This window comes from Tupaia chinensis, unplaced genomic scaffold, assembly GCF_000334495.1.
Source record: "Tupaia chinensis unplaced genomic scaffold, TupChi_1.0 Scaffold141305_1, whole genome shotgun sequence".
Taxonomy (NCBI): domain Eukaryota; kingdom Metazoa; phylum Chordata; class Mammalia; order Scandentia; family Tupaiidae; genus Tupaia; species Tupaia belangeri.
This window is the reverse complement of record NW_006201168.1, coordinates 275,872-293,642: the sequence shown is the minus strand read 5'-3', so window position 1 is coordinate 293,642 and position 17,771 is coordinate 275,872. Positions and strand designations below refer to the sequence as shown.

Genomic DNA, 17,771 nt, shown 5'->3' with positions numbered 1-17,771 from the left:
AAAGCAAGCCACCAGGTCCGAGACTTGAACCATGGTCGGCCATGTGGAAGTCCAGCACCTTTAACCACCATGCCACTTGCCAGCCCCAATCCTTATAGGTTCTTAATGAGAAAAATTGGTTCTACTGTAACCACTAGAAAATAATTTTTTAAATTCTTCTAGTGTTGGCTTTGTTGCTAGGAACTGTGTTATAAAAATTGTATTTCAGGAAAAAACATGCGGATTTGGACAATAAAGAGAAAATACTCTCATGTTTTGAAATATATATGAAAATGTAAAATATGGATTGTATATCTTGTGTAAATAACTTTAGCCCATGGCATTCTTGGCTTAAATGAAAATAAAAATAGTGATAAATTGTTTAAAAAAAAGGTTTTTTTTTTCAAATTTTAATTATGTTCTTGGAATGTTGTAATCAGAAATTTCTAGATGTAGAAACTATAAAGAACATTAGAGCTAGTAGAAAGTTGTCTTTGTTTTTCTCTGCAGAACTTGTGTTTACCTATTCAGTATTATTACTTACAAGTAATAATGTAGGGACCAGCAGATGGCAAATGGTTACATCGCTGAACTCCCGTGTAGTCAACTGTGGTTTAAGTCCTGGACCTTCTGGCTTAAAATTCACACTGGGTGCGTGTGCATGCGTGCCCAAAATCCCAAGTGGAGAATAGAAGAGAAAGGACTGTGGTGTAGCCATCCCCATGGGAGGGTGATTTCTTTTCTGTGTCTCTATCTTCCTCTGTCTCCCCAGTGAACGCACATGCCTATGGCAAAAAAATCTCTCTCTTAAAAAGAAAAGTAATAACGTATAATAAATTGAAAGGCATAGGCTTTATTACAGTTATTGAGAAATTTCATACCGCTTTATCATGTCATTCTACTGTGTACTGTTAAAATCATGTCTGTACATTCTATTCAGCACACTACAATTTTATTAAGAAAACAATTTTTGGTAATTTCATAATAAAGATATATTCTCTTTAAACATAGGCCCAATTTAAAAATTCTTAACAAATCTTTTTTCATTAAATCAGTTTCTCTCTTTATTTTTTCTTCTCCAGTGGTCATATGCTTTAGAGAAACCCAACACTGGCAGCATATTTAACATCGCGTGGTCAATTGATGGCACTCAGATCGCTGGAGCCTGTGGAAATGGACATGTGGTCTTTGCACATGTGGTGGAGCAACGGTGGGAGTGGAAGAATTTTGAAGTCACATTAATTAAAAGAAGGACCATGCAGGTAGGATTTATGTTCCAAGGTTGAATAAAGTGCTTATTTTCACATTAGTTCACTATGCTGAATATGGAATATGTCTTAATTAATTATGTTTAATCAAGTTTAAAAAAATTCAGTCACAGAAATATTTTCATGGTGCTCTTGGTCACTTTTTTATGACATAGGGTAAGAACCTTCCACGGATAAAGGACCTGGATGCCCATGGCTACTGTGTTATGGGTTTGGGCCTGGGATAATGACATTTAAAGCATTTAGGGAATATGCTGATTGAGTTAAGAAAGGAGAGAAGAAGTTATGGCAAATAAGAGCAAATAAGATTGCTTGGAGCAGGCTCCAGGGCAGGCCTGACTTGCTAGTTACCTAGGGCTGGGGGCAGGGATAGTTACACGGCAACCCCTTCTCTTCCATTCTCCTATCAACATTTTAGGCATACATGCACACGTGTCTGGCATGTTTTGCAAATCACTGGATCTGGGACTCGAATCTAGCCCCCTTAACAACCATGCCATCAGCTGGCTCAAATTGTTTTTCTGATTTATAATTGGATGAATTTATTTAACCTACTTAAAACAAAAACAAAAACCTTTAAGAATTACCTAAGGCAAGTCAAAATGGGAAAAATGATAGAAAATTCATATTGAAAGGGACTAGCACTTAGTGTAATGGCTGTGTCTCTGAACTCCCATGTAGCCGACCACGGTTCGAGTCCCGGACCCAGTGGCTTAAACTCATGCCAGGCGCATGTGTGTGCGTGCCCAAGATCCCGAGAAGAGAATGGAGGAGAAGGGATTGCGGCATGGCCATCCCCCCTGGGGGGTGACTTCTTGCTTTCTATCTCTGTGTCTCTCTGTCTTGCTGGCGAGTGCACACACCCTATAGCAAAAACCTCTCCAAAAAAAAAAAAAGAAAGAAAGAAAAAAAAGAAAAGTTAGGAACTATAGAATACTATTTTTTCTTCCTATGTTTATAGCTGAAGCTTCCATAGAAAAGATAGGTTATAAAGAGAGAAGCATACACATTTCTTTAAAATAGGTTTTATGTGATGTGGGAACCTTTACAAGGAAATGAAGACCAGAAGAAATGATTAAACTTAGGTACATTTATACTAGGTTTGTTAAAGAGTGGACAGTTGTGGAGAAATGTGATAAAGCAAAAAAGGTATGATCTAATGGTAAGAGACGGGGAAAACTTAGCAAGGCCTATTTGTTCAGTATCTTCTCTGTGCCCCCGTGTCTCAGAGATAGGAGTGTTCTTTTCTCCTGGTATAGGGATAGCACTTCTCACATGAAGATCTGTGACCTGCTTTGGAAGTAGGTCAGAAAATCCTTTCTAGAATTTTGTTGTTTGTTTTGTTTGTTTTTAAAGTATATTTATATTTTTTCTTTCATGAGAGAAAGAAACAGAAAGACTGGCACCCTTTTAGGGTCTCACACTGTGATCCTTCTCCCTCGGTCTTTCTCAGTCAACCAGGACCAGAGGCAAGCGTGCATGTCTACCCTGAGTGTTTTAGGGCAAGCTGAGAGAGGAACTCTGGTCTTCTTTATGCTTCTGGCAGAGCAGAGGGTTGGTTACCACTGTGCCGCCACAGCTCGGTGGTGCCACGCTTCAGGGTAGTGTGTCTAGGACCCTAGCAAAAGGAAAACATAATTTTGAAGTTAAATGCTTTGTAGGTTAGTATGGGAAGATTGGGATGTAGTAATGGGAGGAGGGGAGAAATATTTTACAGTTCAGAGGACGTCAGTGGAAGGAGTCATCTACTTAATTGTATGATTCTTAAGGGAGCAGGTGTTACACTTCACATATCTTTGTCCCTCCTGTAGGGCCTCTCCTGGCCCAGTGTCTTGCCTGTAATATGTACTTAACAAATACTTTAAAAATTAGTTGAGGCCACTCGGTGTGGTGTTAAAGGTGACTGGATCCCAGATGGCTAACTGTGCTCATTGAGTCTTGGACCTGGTGGCTTAAAAAACACACTTAGCACATATACATGCATGCCCAAATCCAAAAAGGAGAAATGGAGGAGCAGGATTATAGCATGACTGTTCCTCACGGGACATGATTTCTCATGTTCCCCTCTCTCTGCCTCTCTGATCAGCACATTTACCCTCTGGCAAAATTAGTAATAGAGACCAGCAGCTGGCATAATGGTTACAACACTAGACTCCCACATAGTTGACTGCTGTTCAAGTCCTAGACCCAGTGGCTTAAAACTCATGCCAGGCCCATGTGTATGCGTGCCCTAGATCCTGAGAAGAGAATGGCCCCACCGCCCCCCCCCCCCCGGGGGTGATTTCTTGCTTTCTGTTTCTCTGTCTCTCTTTGTCTCTCCTCACACCCTATAGCAAAAGTCTCTCTCCAAAAAAAAAAAAAAAAAAAAAATTACCTGAAGTACCAGAGGAAGCCAAGTAGGGGGAATTTACCTTCTTTCTCTTCTTCGTCTCATCTATACCAATTGCCTTGGTCTTTGATATTCATAATTTGTATTATTGTAATCACTTAAAAAATTGGGGAGCATATACCTTATGATTTCTTGGGCAGAAATATTCTTTCAAATATTCTCTTAAGCCTAAGTATACAGATTTAAAAATTTTAGGTACATTATCACTTTTTTTTTTTTTTTTGAGAGATTTTCACTGTAGGGCGCGTGCGCTCGCCAGACAGACAGAGAGAGACATAGACAGAAAGCAAGAAATCACCCCCCCAGGGGGGATGGTCACGCCGCAATCCCTTCTCCTCCATTCTCCTCTCGGGATCTTGGGTACGCACGCACACGCGGCCAGCGTGAGTTTTAAGCCACCAGGTCCGGGACACGAACCACGGTCGACTACGTGGGAGTCCAGCGACATAGCCATTACACTAACTGCTGGTTCCCCCATTATCACTTTTTTAATTGAGAGAGATTTTTGTTATAGGGTGTGTGCTTGCCAGAGAGACAGAGAGACAAAAAGCAAAAAATCACCTCCCCCCAAAGGGGTAGGGACACACACAATCCCTTCTCCTCTCTTCTCCTCTTGGAATTCTGAGCATGTACACCATATGTCATGAGTTTCAAGCTGCCAGGTCCAGGACTCAAACTCCTTTTGACTACATGGGAGTCCAACGACGTAACCATTACGGCATCTGCTGGTTCCAAGAGAGATTTTTGCTATAGGGTGCATGCACTTACCCAAGAGACAAAGAGAGATTGAGATGTGGTCATCCCCCTGAGTGAAGGGGATTTCTCACTTTCTCTTTCTCTTTCACTGTCTTTCTCACTCTCTCTCTCTTTTTCTCTCTCTCTGGTGAGTGCACATGCTCTATGGCAAAACTTAAAGATTTTTTCTATCTTGGGTGGAAATCACATAGTATCTATCTAACTTCTATATGTGACTCTTCTTTGATTATCTCAGTGGTATAGCATTTTTCACATCATTTCTCCATTGCTGCATCCCTGCAAGCTGCAATTCTCTATAGGTCTTTTCTATTCTGAAAGATTTTCTGTATCTGTACTTTGTTGGTTGGTTTTTATACCCATCTACGCCATCTTATGCCTAATTTCTATTTAATTCTTCATTTTTATATCAGTAGATAATCAAAAGTGCATGAATATTTTGTATTGCAAAATCTTGCTAATTTAACTGATTAAATTTTTGATGTGTTTTAATGTTGTTTGTTGCTGTTTCATTTTTCCTCGTTTAGGTTCGTAATGTTCTTAATGATGCAGTGGACTTACTGGAATTCCGTGATAGAGTCATTAAAGCATCTTTGAACTATGCACACTTAGTTGTTTCAACATCTCTTCAGTGTTATGTGTTCTCGTAAGCATCTTGCATTTCTTAAAAATCCAGCGTTTTGTCTGTGATGAGAAATTTCTTTTCTAGCTTAACTTTCATAGCAACATGTCTAATTTAAACAAAGCCTCACCTCAAATCAGGAAATGATTTTTTAAAATGAGCCATGAGGAGTGAAAAAAGATCTAAAAAATCTGCACATCAAAGGTTAATAATTACTTTTATAATAGGAAATCTCTTCTCTGAGATGGTATGTACTCTTACCTTACTCACATTTCTATGGTAAATTTCATAAATTTGATTTCAAAACACAGAGCTTAGGAACAACTCAAAATGATGTGAAAAGGAACTAATCTATTATAAAAGGGGGCAGCTAGCAACTGATAATAGGCTATAAGATTTTCAATAAGGACACAAAGAAGTATTTAGTCTTAATACCATATCCCAGGGTAATCATGGATATTTATATTGATGATCCAGAGCTGTCCAGAAGAGATGAAAGAAAATACTTCCAGTGTCTGTATTAAAAGGCAGGGGACCAGCAATTAGCTTAATGGCTATGTCGCTGGACTCCTACGTAGTTGACCGCAGTTCACGTCCCGGACCCTGTGGCTTAAAACTCACGCCGGGCACGTGTGCGTGCGTGCCCAAGATCCCGAGAGGAGAATGGAGAAGAAGGGATTGCGGCGTGGCCATCCCCCCAGGGGGTGATTTCTTGCTTTCCCTCTCTCTGTCTCTCTGGCGAGCACACGCGCCCTATAGCAAAAACCTCTCCAAAAATAAAAAAGGCAGGGAATGATTCAATACCTCCAGCAAACTTGCACCTAAAATGTAAAAAACGTATTTGGTATTTTAAAAGGGTAACTCAGTGTGTGCTGATAAATGTTGAATGGCTGGCTTTCTGGCAACAAACAGATGGGCAGTCCTGATTTGTAGGGTTTGCCGATTTTCATGGTGCGAACTCTCTACCATGACCAATTTCAAGCTACCAATGTGATTTACAGAAAACAGAGTTGAGAGGAGATGCAGAGCGACAAACCATTGGACAGCATTGCCAATAGAGGTGCAGCAGATGGAAATGATCTCAAGTGCATAGGGAATAGTAAGACATAATAATCTCTAGGTGAGGAGTTTTGAGTATTAACTTTGTAAATATGTAATTTGCTTAATTGTAGGTTGATATAATTTTGTTTTAAATAATGACTTTATTTAACTGTAGGCTTACTAAATTCTTGAACATTTAGGGACCAGCAGTTAGCATAATGGCTATGTCGCTGGACTCCCACGTAGTCTACCACGGTTTGAGTACTGTACCCAGTGGCATAAACTCACGCCAGGTGCATGTGCATGCATGCCCAAGATCCTGAGAGGAGAATGGAGGAGAAGGAATTTCGGCGTGGCCATCCCCCCCAGGGGTGATTTCTTACTTTCTGTCTCTCTGTCTCTCTCTGTCTTTCTGGCGAGTGCACATGCCCTATAGCAAAAACTTCTCCAAAAAAATAAAAAGAAAAAAAGAGAAAATTTAATGACTCTAACATACTATCAGTTGACTTCTCAACTATCCAGAAAACTCAAGTAACCAATATGCAGCTTTCAAGAGTTGTGAATATATGTTCGTTTGTTTTTTTAATTTTGTGCTTGTATTTATGATATTGCATGGTTGTAGTTTAACCATCGGATATAAAATTGAGAATTGAGACTTATTGTCTCCATGGCACTGTATGCCTAGCACCTTGCACTTTGCCCAACATGTAGCAGGTACTTAATATTTTTTTAATGAATAAATGAATTGAAATATATGAAGTATAAAGTTGTTTTTGCATCCCAATACCCATAATACACAACCTAGGTACTCTATTTAATTGATAACTGCTACAACTATGTATTAAAAACTTTCTCTCATTATCATAAATCTGCTGTAAACTAGAATCTACAATTTGGGAAAACACCCAATTCTGGAGTAATGAAGTGGGAGGAGCAGTGTAGAGTAGATAAAGAAAAAAAAGCAGCTCAGTTTTAGGAGAATTCTTTTTTTCTGATGTGAAAGGGCACGAGAAACAGCAAAAATTTGGAAAAAGTCAATAAAGATGCCGAGTTAAATAGTTGATATGGGGTAGGGGTTTAGAACGTGAGAAAACTTTTCTCACAATCACTTAATGTAAATATGTATTTGAATAATTAATTTTCATAAGGTTGAGAAAAACAGAGCTCTCTGCAGATTAGAGTTTGTTTGAACAAAGTCAGGGCTCTTAACTAGCCTAAATGAGGGATTTATTCAACTAGCTATAGTGACAAAGACATAACGTTTTAATCTGTTGCATTAGTATTACTAGATATTTACTGGTATTAGAGAGGTTGCTTTTTAAAATACCAAAAGCTTAACAGCTGCATTCCTTTTTTTTTTTTTTTTTTTTTGCCACTCTTTTTTTCATAGCAGTGTGTTGCGAAATATGACTCTCTGTTTTTTTCTTTACTGATTTAACCTTGCCTCCCCTCTTTGACTCAAGATACTTATTAAAGTACAAAATACGTACTTACAGTGAGATACTGGGGTTAGCAGGCAGTGTAGTAGTTAAGGCTGGATTCCCACGTGGCCGACCTCAGTTGAAGTCCTAGACCCAACAGTTTGAAAATCACTACAAATAAATTAATGTGTTTTTATAAATAAGTGAAATACCAGGGCAGAGTAGTAGAAATGAGACAGTATTGAGACCGATTATTACCTGAGTATATTTCATTAAGTTTTAAAACTTAGTAGGATTTTAGATAACAGCTACTTTTTTTTTTTTTTTTTTTTTTTGAGAGATTTTTACTGTAGGGCGCGTGTGCTTGCCAGAAATCACCCCCCAGGTGGATGGCCACACTCCAATCCCTTCTCCTCCGTTCTCCTCTCAGGATCTTGGGCACACACGCACATGTGCCCGGAGTGAGTTTAAGCCACCAGGTCCAGGACGCGAACAGCGGTCGGGTACATGGGAGTCCTGCGACTTAGCCATTACTCCAATTGCTGGTCCCACAACTATCATTTTTTTAAGAGTTATTTATTTAATTTTATCTAGTCATTCTTTTTTTTTTTTTTTAATTTCACAGAGAGAGAGAGAGAAAAAGTGAGAAAGCAAACCACCAGGTCCGGGACTCAAATCATGATCAGCAATGTGAGAATGTCCAGTGCCTTAACCACCACACCACCTGCTGGTCCCAATAACAGCTATCATTTATTGAATACTTGTTATACTATCTTTTATGATATTATTATCCTCATTTTACAAAATGGAAACTTTTGAAATTCAGGTTCCCATGTTATAAGATGAAGAAGCTAAAGGACACAGAGAATGATTAAGTAAGTTTCCCTGGTCAAATTACTTAACTTCCTTACTAGAGGAAAAGTATTTGAATCCACGCTGCTAATAATTGCTGCCCCCTTTATCGTAATAAAAATAGAATTCTTGAAACAAACATGCAAGTAATATACTGGTTATATGTGAAAAAGTTCCAGAAAAAGAAAATAATGTATTAGCATTTTACATTAAATTTTCATTTTATTCAAATAATTGTATTGAAAATACTCTTGTTCTAGGGGGCATTATAGCTTAGGAATACATATGCTTAAATTTATATTTCTATGGCATTTATATATCTCAGTTGCCAGAAATCTCATATTTTCTAAAAGGACATTTGAAAAAAGCCTCACATAATCACTCCTTATCAGCTTTCTTGACAAAGAATAAAAGTTAATTCTAATGACTGATTAATGAAGCATGCCGTGATATTATTTCTAAAATACAAAAGCATTTATCTTTATCACACCTGTGAACCGCAGACTAATTACAAGTAGTAATTACTAATTATTAGCAGTAATGTATTTGTTCTTTTGCTTTATGCATGCATTTACTTACTGAAATGGCTATCAGGCTCTTTGCCTTAACCAAGATTAATTATCTACCAGGTTACTTACTCAGTGAAACCTCCCTGTTTCCCCATCTTCTGGATCTGAATACAAGATTTAATTTGATTTAAAGAATTGGTTCTATGAATGGTATTGAGAGAAATTTAAAATATATAGGAGTAGTAAAATTTTTAAATTTTGAAACAACTTTGATTATTTGAACATTTTTTTCATTTGTAAATCTTCTTTTTACCGACCCTAATCTTCTAATCATATTATACTGTAAAAACAAAGTGGGTTATATGTTCAAGTATTCATCCACTTATTCAATAAGTATGGTCATAGTTTATGTTTATAGCGTATTTTATGGTTCACAGAATACTTCATGGAAACCTTTTCATTTCAACCCAGTAAGAACACCTGGAAAAGCTGTAAGAAAAATAATCATGTGTGCAATGTTACTGTACTTTCTCTTGGTTCACTACTACCGTGTAACAGGAACTTTTCCTTGAGGAAACTAATGTTTAGGAGGCTAAGCTCATTAAGATCATATGGCCGGGAGGTGGTAAAACTGTATTTCTAATGAAGATCTGTCTAGCTAAAACATGTCCTCTTTTGACTATGCCCTGCTGCTTCGGTTTTTCAAATGAAGTGCATTAGATATCTTGCCCAAACTCGCGGAGCTCATAAATAGCTTGTACAGTACTTAGGATTCCTTGTCATAATTACAAAATGTGCAATGAATATTCACTGAATGCTCAGCATGTTCTAGTAACTGGGAACACAAGTCTCTGCTTTCTAGGAGATAGCTAGACATGGAGTTCATAATTTCAGAACACTGGGCCAGATGCTGTAATCGAAGTGTGTGTGTGTGTGTGTGTGTGTGTGTGTGTGTGTATAATTACTACGAAACTAAAATCACTTTATTTAAAATGAGCACCTTGCCACTTATTTAAAAGTATTTGGTGATTTAAAGTTAATAAATATTTATCTTATTTGTCTTTCAGTACAAAGAACTGGAATACACCACTTATATTTGATCTCAAAGAAGGAACTGTTAGTTTAATTCTACAGGCAGAGAGGTAATTCATTTATTATGTTTAATTATTGGACTTGGGATTATATTATCTCAAATAGCTGTAAAGCACTCTTAAATTATCCCATCGACAGAATGGTACAGTAGTTATTTGGAATCAATTTGTTTACTTTATGTGTTTTAGAGGAAAAAAGGATAGATAAGCTCTCAGGTCAGTGGTTCTGAAACTTTTTGGTTTCACAATTTTTTTATGTACTTAAAAAGTTATGAAGGCAGTACTAGCAGATGGCGTAATGGTTACGTTGTTGGACTCTCACGTAGTCAACCACAGTTCGAATCCAGACCCAGCAACTTAAAACTCATACTGGGCACATGTGTGCGTGCCCAAGATTCTGAAAGGAGAATGGAGGAGAAGGGATTGCAGCATGTCCATCCCCTGGGGGGTGATTTCTTGCTTTCTGTCTCTCTTTTGAGCCCACACATCCTATAGTAAAAATCTCTTAAAAAGAAAGAAAGAAAGTTATAGAGGATTGGGGTATATGTGGGTAAAATATATTTTTAATGCTGTATTAGAAATTAAAACAGAAATTTTAAAGGCACTGATTTATTTAAAATAGTGAGAATAAATTCATTACAAGTAAACATCAGAGTAATGATGTAAGAGGACAAGAGTGAAACAGGCAAGTTACTCTAAAATACTTTTGACTTTCTTGTCCTATTTTCTGTTCTGTTGTGGTTTTGTTTTTACATTACCATTTGAAGCTCATCAGTTTCATGAGCCACTACTGGGCTGTGATCTGAACTTGGAAAAGTAGTATTCTCTACTGAGACAGTAAGACTAAGAAACTCGGGAACCAGCAGTTAGCGTAATGGCTATGTCGTTGGACTCCCACGTAGTCGACCACGGTTCGCGTCCCGGCACTGGTGGCTTAAAACTCATGCCGGGTGCGTGCCCAAGATCCCGAGAGGAGAATGGAGAAGGGATCGCGGCGTGACCATCCCTCCTGGGGGGTGATTTCTCGCTTTCTGTCTCTATGTCTTTCTCTGTCTGTCTGGGTGCGCCTGTTAGAGAAAAAAACCCCCCAAAAAAAAAAAAAAAAAAAAAAAAGACAGACTAAGAAGCTCCAGGCCAAATAACTGGAGTAATTTAGGAATAACTATTATGAACCCATCCTTTTCCATGAAAACTGTCAGTCATATCAAGTATATCAAACACTGAATTAGAGGTTAGACTTAGAAATCTACAACCTGATAAAACCTGGAATAGGACTGGCTCCATGGCCAAGTGTAATAGTTAGGGCAGCAGGGTTCCAAGTGGCTAGCCCTGCAGTTTGGGTCTGGAACCTGAAAGCTTCAGAAACACACCAGGCATGCATGCCCCAACCCCCAACAGGATGGACAAATGAAGGAGAGATTGTGGCATGATCATTCCCCATGGGGGGTGCTTACTCCCTCCCTCTCTCTCTCTCACTGGCAAGTGTATGTGTTCTCTGGCAAAATTAAAAAAAGAAAAAAGAAAGAAAGAAAACCCTGGGCTAGCAGATGGAGTGGAGGTTAATGCAGTTGGGTCCCACATGGCCAGCTTCACAGGTCGTGTCCTGGACTTGGCAGCTTGAGAATCATGCTGGGTGTGTGTGCGTGCATGTCCCAAACCCTGAGAGTGGAGGAGAGGAACTGCAGCGGGGTCATCCCCCATGGGGGAGATTTCCCACTTTCTCTCTCTGTATCTCTCTCTGGTAAGCACATGTACCCTATAGCAAAAACTAAAAAAAAAGAATGAAAGAAAGAGAGTGGGAAAGAAAGAAAGAAAGAAAGAAAGAAAGAAAGAAAGAAAGAAAGAAAGAAAGAAAAGAAAACCTAAATTAAAGTATGCATATAATCGATAGTTACCTCAAATAGCTGCTCATAAAACCTTGGCCCTAAAACCATGTACTTGATTCCTCATCCCTTTACTGAGCTCCTAGGCAGCTTAATAGGGTCTATTAGGTTTTCTAGCTCACGACTTTTTATAAATAGCAAACCGGAAGAAGAGTGGTGCTGGTGGACTGGTAGAGGCTGGCACAGTGACAGGGAGAAAAGAGCCTTCCTGGCGAGGAGAGAATGAAAAGCACAGGTCCGGGCGCTCAGTGGTACGGTTACTCCCCAGCACCAGCAGATTCTTGTGAGCAGCAAAGCTGATAGTTAAGCAGTTCCTGAAGTTTGATCATGATGATGATCTTGAGTGATCAAGAAAATGTTGTGTCAAGTTTTTTATCATCTGCTTAAATGAATCATGTAGTTCAGTTTCATTGTTCAGATGTGTCATTAGCTTTTTTGGAGAGGCTTTTTTTTTCTTTTTTCTGCCATAGGGCGTGTGCGTTTGCCAGCCAGACAGAGAGAGACAGAGAGACAGAAAGCTAGAAATCACCCCGCAGGGGGGATGGTCACGCTGCAATCCCTTCTCCTCCATTCTCCTCTCGGGATCTTGGGCACGCATGCACACGCGCCCGGCGTGAGTTTTAAGCCACTGGATCCGGGACGCGAACCACGGTTGACTACGTTGGAGTCCAGCGACATAGCCATTACGCTAACTGCTGGTTCCCTGTATCATTAGCTTTTAAAAACAAGTTACTTGTAACATTTAAAAGTTAAGATGTCATCTGTCCAAGAAGCCATATTTTTGAAATGCTTTATACTCTAGCAGTTCCATGTAAATTTACTTGTACATTATCTATCAGTGTATTAACTGAATATGCTCCTAATAAGGGTGTATTTTAATGGCCTAAATAATTTGTGAATTAAAGGATATTTTTGTTACTGCACATCACTGTCTTATTTATACAATTAACGATGTTTGCTGCTTAAAATGGCATTTACTTACAAGGAGGTTAAAAGCTACAGTGTTCTGTTTAGAAGAGAAAAATCCTTTAAGTACTGAGACAAAGAAGAAACATAAACTAATAAAATGTACCATTTGGTCAAGATTAGCAAATCGTGTTTTCACACAGTGATGTGTATAAGCCATGCCCAAATGCATAAGGGCCAAACCCTTAAATGAAATAAACTCCCTACCAATTTTCAAGGCTTAACTGAAGTATGTACATTTGACATTTATTAGATATTAATACTAATCCTTTTCATGGGTTTTTGGTGTTTGAAAAAACAATTAGCCATTCCTGAATCAAGAAGTAGTTCTGAATCAAGAATATTTACACCTTGAACACAAGATTTTAGGAGTAAGAATACCTTCAGCATTAAGGAAACAGACACACCAATATGGTTGTTTTTTATATATATATATATATATTTGCTTAACAATATATATTAATTTTTAAAGTATTTGTGAAATGATAATAATTTTAATTTTTTATTAATTATTTATTTAATTCCATTTGTTATTATTTTTAATTTGACCAGAGAGAGACAGAGAAAGGGAAAGGGAGAAAGCAAACCACCAGGTCCAGGACTTGAATCCTTAGTCAGCCATGTGGGAGTCCAGTGCCTTAACTAAGCCATCTGCTAGCCCCCTATATATTAAATTTTTTTAATGACATACTCTTTGATCTGGTAATTGTGCTTTTCTATATGGAGATATAGATACACTATATACATTTTATTTTTTAGAGAGAGAGATTTTTGCTATAGGGTGTGTGTGCTCGCCTGAGAGATAGAGAGAGATAGAGACACCTAAAGCAAGAAATCACCCCCTGGGGTGATGGCCACTCCTTAATCCCTTCTCCTCCAGTCTCCCCTTGGGATCTTAGGTATGCATGAACACACGCTCGCGTGAGTTTCAAATTGCTGAGTCCGGCACTCTAACTGTGGAAGTCCAGAACCTTAGTCACTATACCACCTGCTGGCACCAGCGTTCTTTAAAACAGTGAATAATTGAAATAAAATAAACCTTCTTCAGGAGGGACTTAGTTAAGTAAAGTTACGATATACCCATACTTGGCTTGCCATAGTTGTCTCTGTGGAGGTGGAATTATAAGTCTTGTTTTCTCTGTAGTATTTGAATTATTTTTTTTACAATGTTCATACATTTTCAATGGAAGAATATTAGAACCATAAAATATTGTCATTTTGATTTAATGAAAGCTAACTACATAGTGCCCTATGCATTGCATATTGGTGTCAACATACAAATGAATCCGAGTCTCTGCTGCAAAAAAGTGTTAGTTTTAAAATATGAAGACTATCATACTTATGACCACCATGTGATTATAAAGTCAGAGCATCTCGTTTTAATAAATGCTGACTTTGTTGTTAATTTTTTAATAATTTTTACTATCTTTAGATTTTAAACAGCATTTAATCTTTAATTATATTTGAAATAATCTTTAATTCTGAAATATATTAACACTGTTAAATGAAACAAATAGCACCTGGCATTAAAATTGCTGGATTATAAATTTAAAATTTTTCTGATTGAATTTTGTATTAAAATTCTTCTTTGGAAAACAAAATAGAGGCTAGCAGGTGACGTGGTGGTTAAGGGTGCTAGACTCCCACATGGCTGACCGTGGTTCGAGTCCTTGACTTGGCAGGTTGCTTTTTCACTTTCTCTCTCTCTCTCTCTGTCCCTCTCTGGTCAAATTAAAATAAATAAATAAACAAATAAAATTAAATAAAATAATTCTTAAAAAATATAGAGTTGTGGCTATGAATAAAATAATTCTTAAAAAAAAAAGAGTTGTGGCTTGGATATAAAAATAAGTTAAAATTTCAGAATATAGGGTGGTATTTATAGACATTTCATTTTTCCCCCCACCTCCATCAGAAAAACAAAACAAAATAAAACAAAAAACAATGGAACAAACCAAAACAACCAATGTGTTGTTTTAGAGATTTTTGCTATAGGACACATGCTCTTGCCAGAGGGAGACAGACAGTCATCCCCCGGGGGATTGCCATGCCGCAGTCCCTTCTGCATTCTCCTCTCAGAATTCTGGGCATGTACGCACATGCTCCTGTTGTGAGTTTCAAGCCAGCGGGTCTGGGACTTGAACCATGGTTGACCATGTGGGAGTCCAGCCACTACTCTACCTGCTGGCCCCAATGTTAACTTTATATTTTTAAAATATTTCATAATTTATATCTCTGGGTACTTAATCTTAATCATAAGATTTAGATTTTTCTGAGGGATAAACTATTCTCAGATGTAGAAATGAAAACAGTATATTCCTTTTTTAGGATATATTTTTATTCTTTATTTTGTAGACACTTTCTTCTTGTAGATGGTGGTGGTGTCTATTTATATTCATATGAAGGACGCTTTATTTCTTCTCCAAAATTTCCTGGAATGAGAACAGATATTCTGAATGCACAGACTGTGTCTCTGAGTAATGATACTATAGCAATAAAAGACAAAGCTGATGAAAAAGGTAAATACATTTTTATAGTTTTTCTGTCACATTTCTGTGAAGTTTGTTAATGCTATAAAATTTTCATTAACTTTCATTTTCTCATCTATTAATTTGTTAACTTTATATGAAAGAATCACAAGCATCCTAATTTATTCTAAAAGGAATTAATCAGAGGACTAAAGTTGTTTTTCTATGTCCAATTTATAGAAAAAGTAGATATTGTCACAATATCAAATATTGTAGTAAAGAATGCATTTTTATGTATCAGTAGCTATTGGTAGAAAGTTTGAATTCAAGGGTGTGTTTCTTTTTAAAGGATCATTTTATTTAACTTTATTTATTTATTTATTTATTTATTTATTTATTTATTTTAATTTGACCATAGAGGGACAGAGTGAAAGAAAGAGAGGGAAAGTGAGAAAGCAAGCTGCCAGGTCTGGGACTTGAACCATCATCAGTCATGTGGGAGTTGGAGTACCCTTAACACCACACCACCTGCTGACCCCTCAAGATTGTGGTCTTGGGACCAGCAGTTAGCGTAATGGCTATGTTGCTGGACTCCCATGTAGTAGACTGCAGTTCGAGTCCCGGACCCAGTGGCTTAAAACTCACGTCAGGCATGTGTGTGTTTTGTGCGTTCCCAGAGATCCTGAGAAGAGAATGGAGGAGAAGGGATTACGGTGTGGCCATCCCCCCTGGGGAATGATTTCTCACTTTCTGTCTCTCTGTCTCTTTCTGTCTTTCTGGCGAGCGCACGTGCCCTATGGCAAAAACCTCTCCAAAAAAAAAAGAATGTGGTCTTAAAAATATGTATTTTTAAGTTTTAATTTAAAAAATACTCTTTTTTTAATTTGGTAACATAGTAAATATTGTACTCTTTTGTACTATTTATTTTGTTTACATATTTTTCAAGTTAATTAAGTGAAAGAAAGGTATAAATAACTTAAATTTTCTATTTAACTATTTACACCTTGTTACTATTTATTCATACAAGTGTATCAGGTGTTTTAAAATTCCATAGCACAGTGAAATTATCTTAAGACATTGTTCTATCACAGATTCATTTATCTAGGTAATATTATTGAGTGCTTACTACATTTTAAGTATTTTTCTAGAAGCTGAGGATACAATCGTGAACAAGACAATCTAATAAATAAAAATAAACCAAGATATATTAAATTGTTAGCTAATGATACATGCTTTAAGAAAACGTGAGACAAAGTAAAAGAACAGTTATGGAAACGGGGAAGGGAATGACTATAGGACAAGCAGGTGTGAGGATTCTGAGGCGAGCATGATTGGCATGTTAATGAAACTACCAGAAGGCCATGTGACTAGGTCAGCACAAGCCAGGCTGAGAGTAGCTGAAGAGGAACACAGAGACAGGCAGGAACCACGTCGTGTGAAGGCTTGGCCATGGTAAGGAAAAGAGTGGAGGCAAGCATGCGATCCTTGTTTTATCCTGGGTAAATGAGATGGGAGACAGAGAAGAAAGAAGCTTGGAGAGGGTCTGCAAACCAGAAGTTCTGTTTTGGTCATGGTATGTTTAAATGCTTCTTGGATAACCAGGCAGGGATGAAAAATAAGCAATAGGATTAGTAAGTCCAGGGCTCAGGACTGGAGTTAGGACTAGAGGTACAAATTTGGGACCCAGTGCTTGAAGCCATGGCACTGAATGAAATCACCTGGAAAGTGAGTGTAGACAGAGAAGACCCGAGACCGAGTGCATCCATGTTTAGAGATGGAAAAGAGGAGGAAGAGCCAGTGAGGTAAGATGAAAACCAGAAGACTAAATGAACCCTAAGACCTGACAAAAAATATCAAATATTAAATAATTGTTTCTTTCTAGAATTTTATTTTATTCTATTTATTTTTTTCAAATTTCACCAGAGAGACAGAGAGAGAAAGACAAAGTGAGAAAGCAAGCTGCCAGGTTTGGTAATCAAACCATAGTCAGCCATGTGTGAGTCCAGCACCTTAACCACCACACCACCTGCTGCCCCCAAGTAATTGTTTCTCTCTGCTAATACATACTGTGAAACACTGTACATTACTGTGACACATTACAAAAAAAATCTGGCCCTGCCAGATGGCATAGTTTACAGTGTTCTAGACTGAAGTGTTGGAAGCCACATGGCCACCTGGGGTTTGGATCCCCAGGTCAGCCTGAAAACGTGTCAGGCATTTGTACAGGTAACCAAGTTCCTAAGGGGTTGGAGGGTAGGGGAGGGGGATCATGGCGTGAAAGGACTTCCTTTCTAGCTGAAAAAAAAGGAAAAGAGAATGAAGTAAAATTTTATCTAGATAGTAGAAAGAATTAAGATGACTGTAATTACTAATAATAATTTTTTATTTTGGAGAGGTTTTTGCTATAGGGCGTGTGAGCTTGCCAGAAGACAGAGAGAGACATAGAGACAGAAAGTGAGAAATCACCCCCCAGGGGGGATGGTCACGCCACAATCCATTCTCTACCATTCTCTTCTCGGGATTTTGGGC

At 37.9% G+C, this 17,771-nt stretch overlaps 1 protein-coding gene across 1 annotated transcript in view; it reads left to right on the top strand.

Annotated features, from left to right (window-relative positions):
- The window catches only part of IFT80 (intraflagellar transport 80), a 94,320-nt gene that overhangs the window by 53,014 nt on the left and 23,535 nt on the right, over positions 1–17,771 (top strand). Inside the window, exons 9-12 of the mRNA XM_014581939.2 lie at positions 1,062–1,241; positions 4,917–5,035; positions 9,902–9,976; positions 15,130–15,293. Coding sequence (XP_014437425.1) covers positions 1,062–1,241; positions 4,917–5,035; positions 9,902–9,976; positions 15,130–15,293 — 538 coding nt within the window. The remainder of the gene's footprint in view (positions 1–1,061; positions 1,242–4,916; positions 5,036–9,901; positions 9,977–15,129; positions 15,294–17,771) is intronic.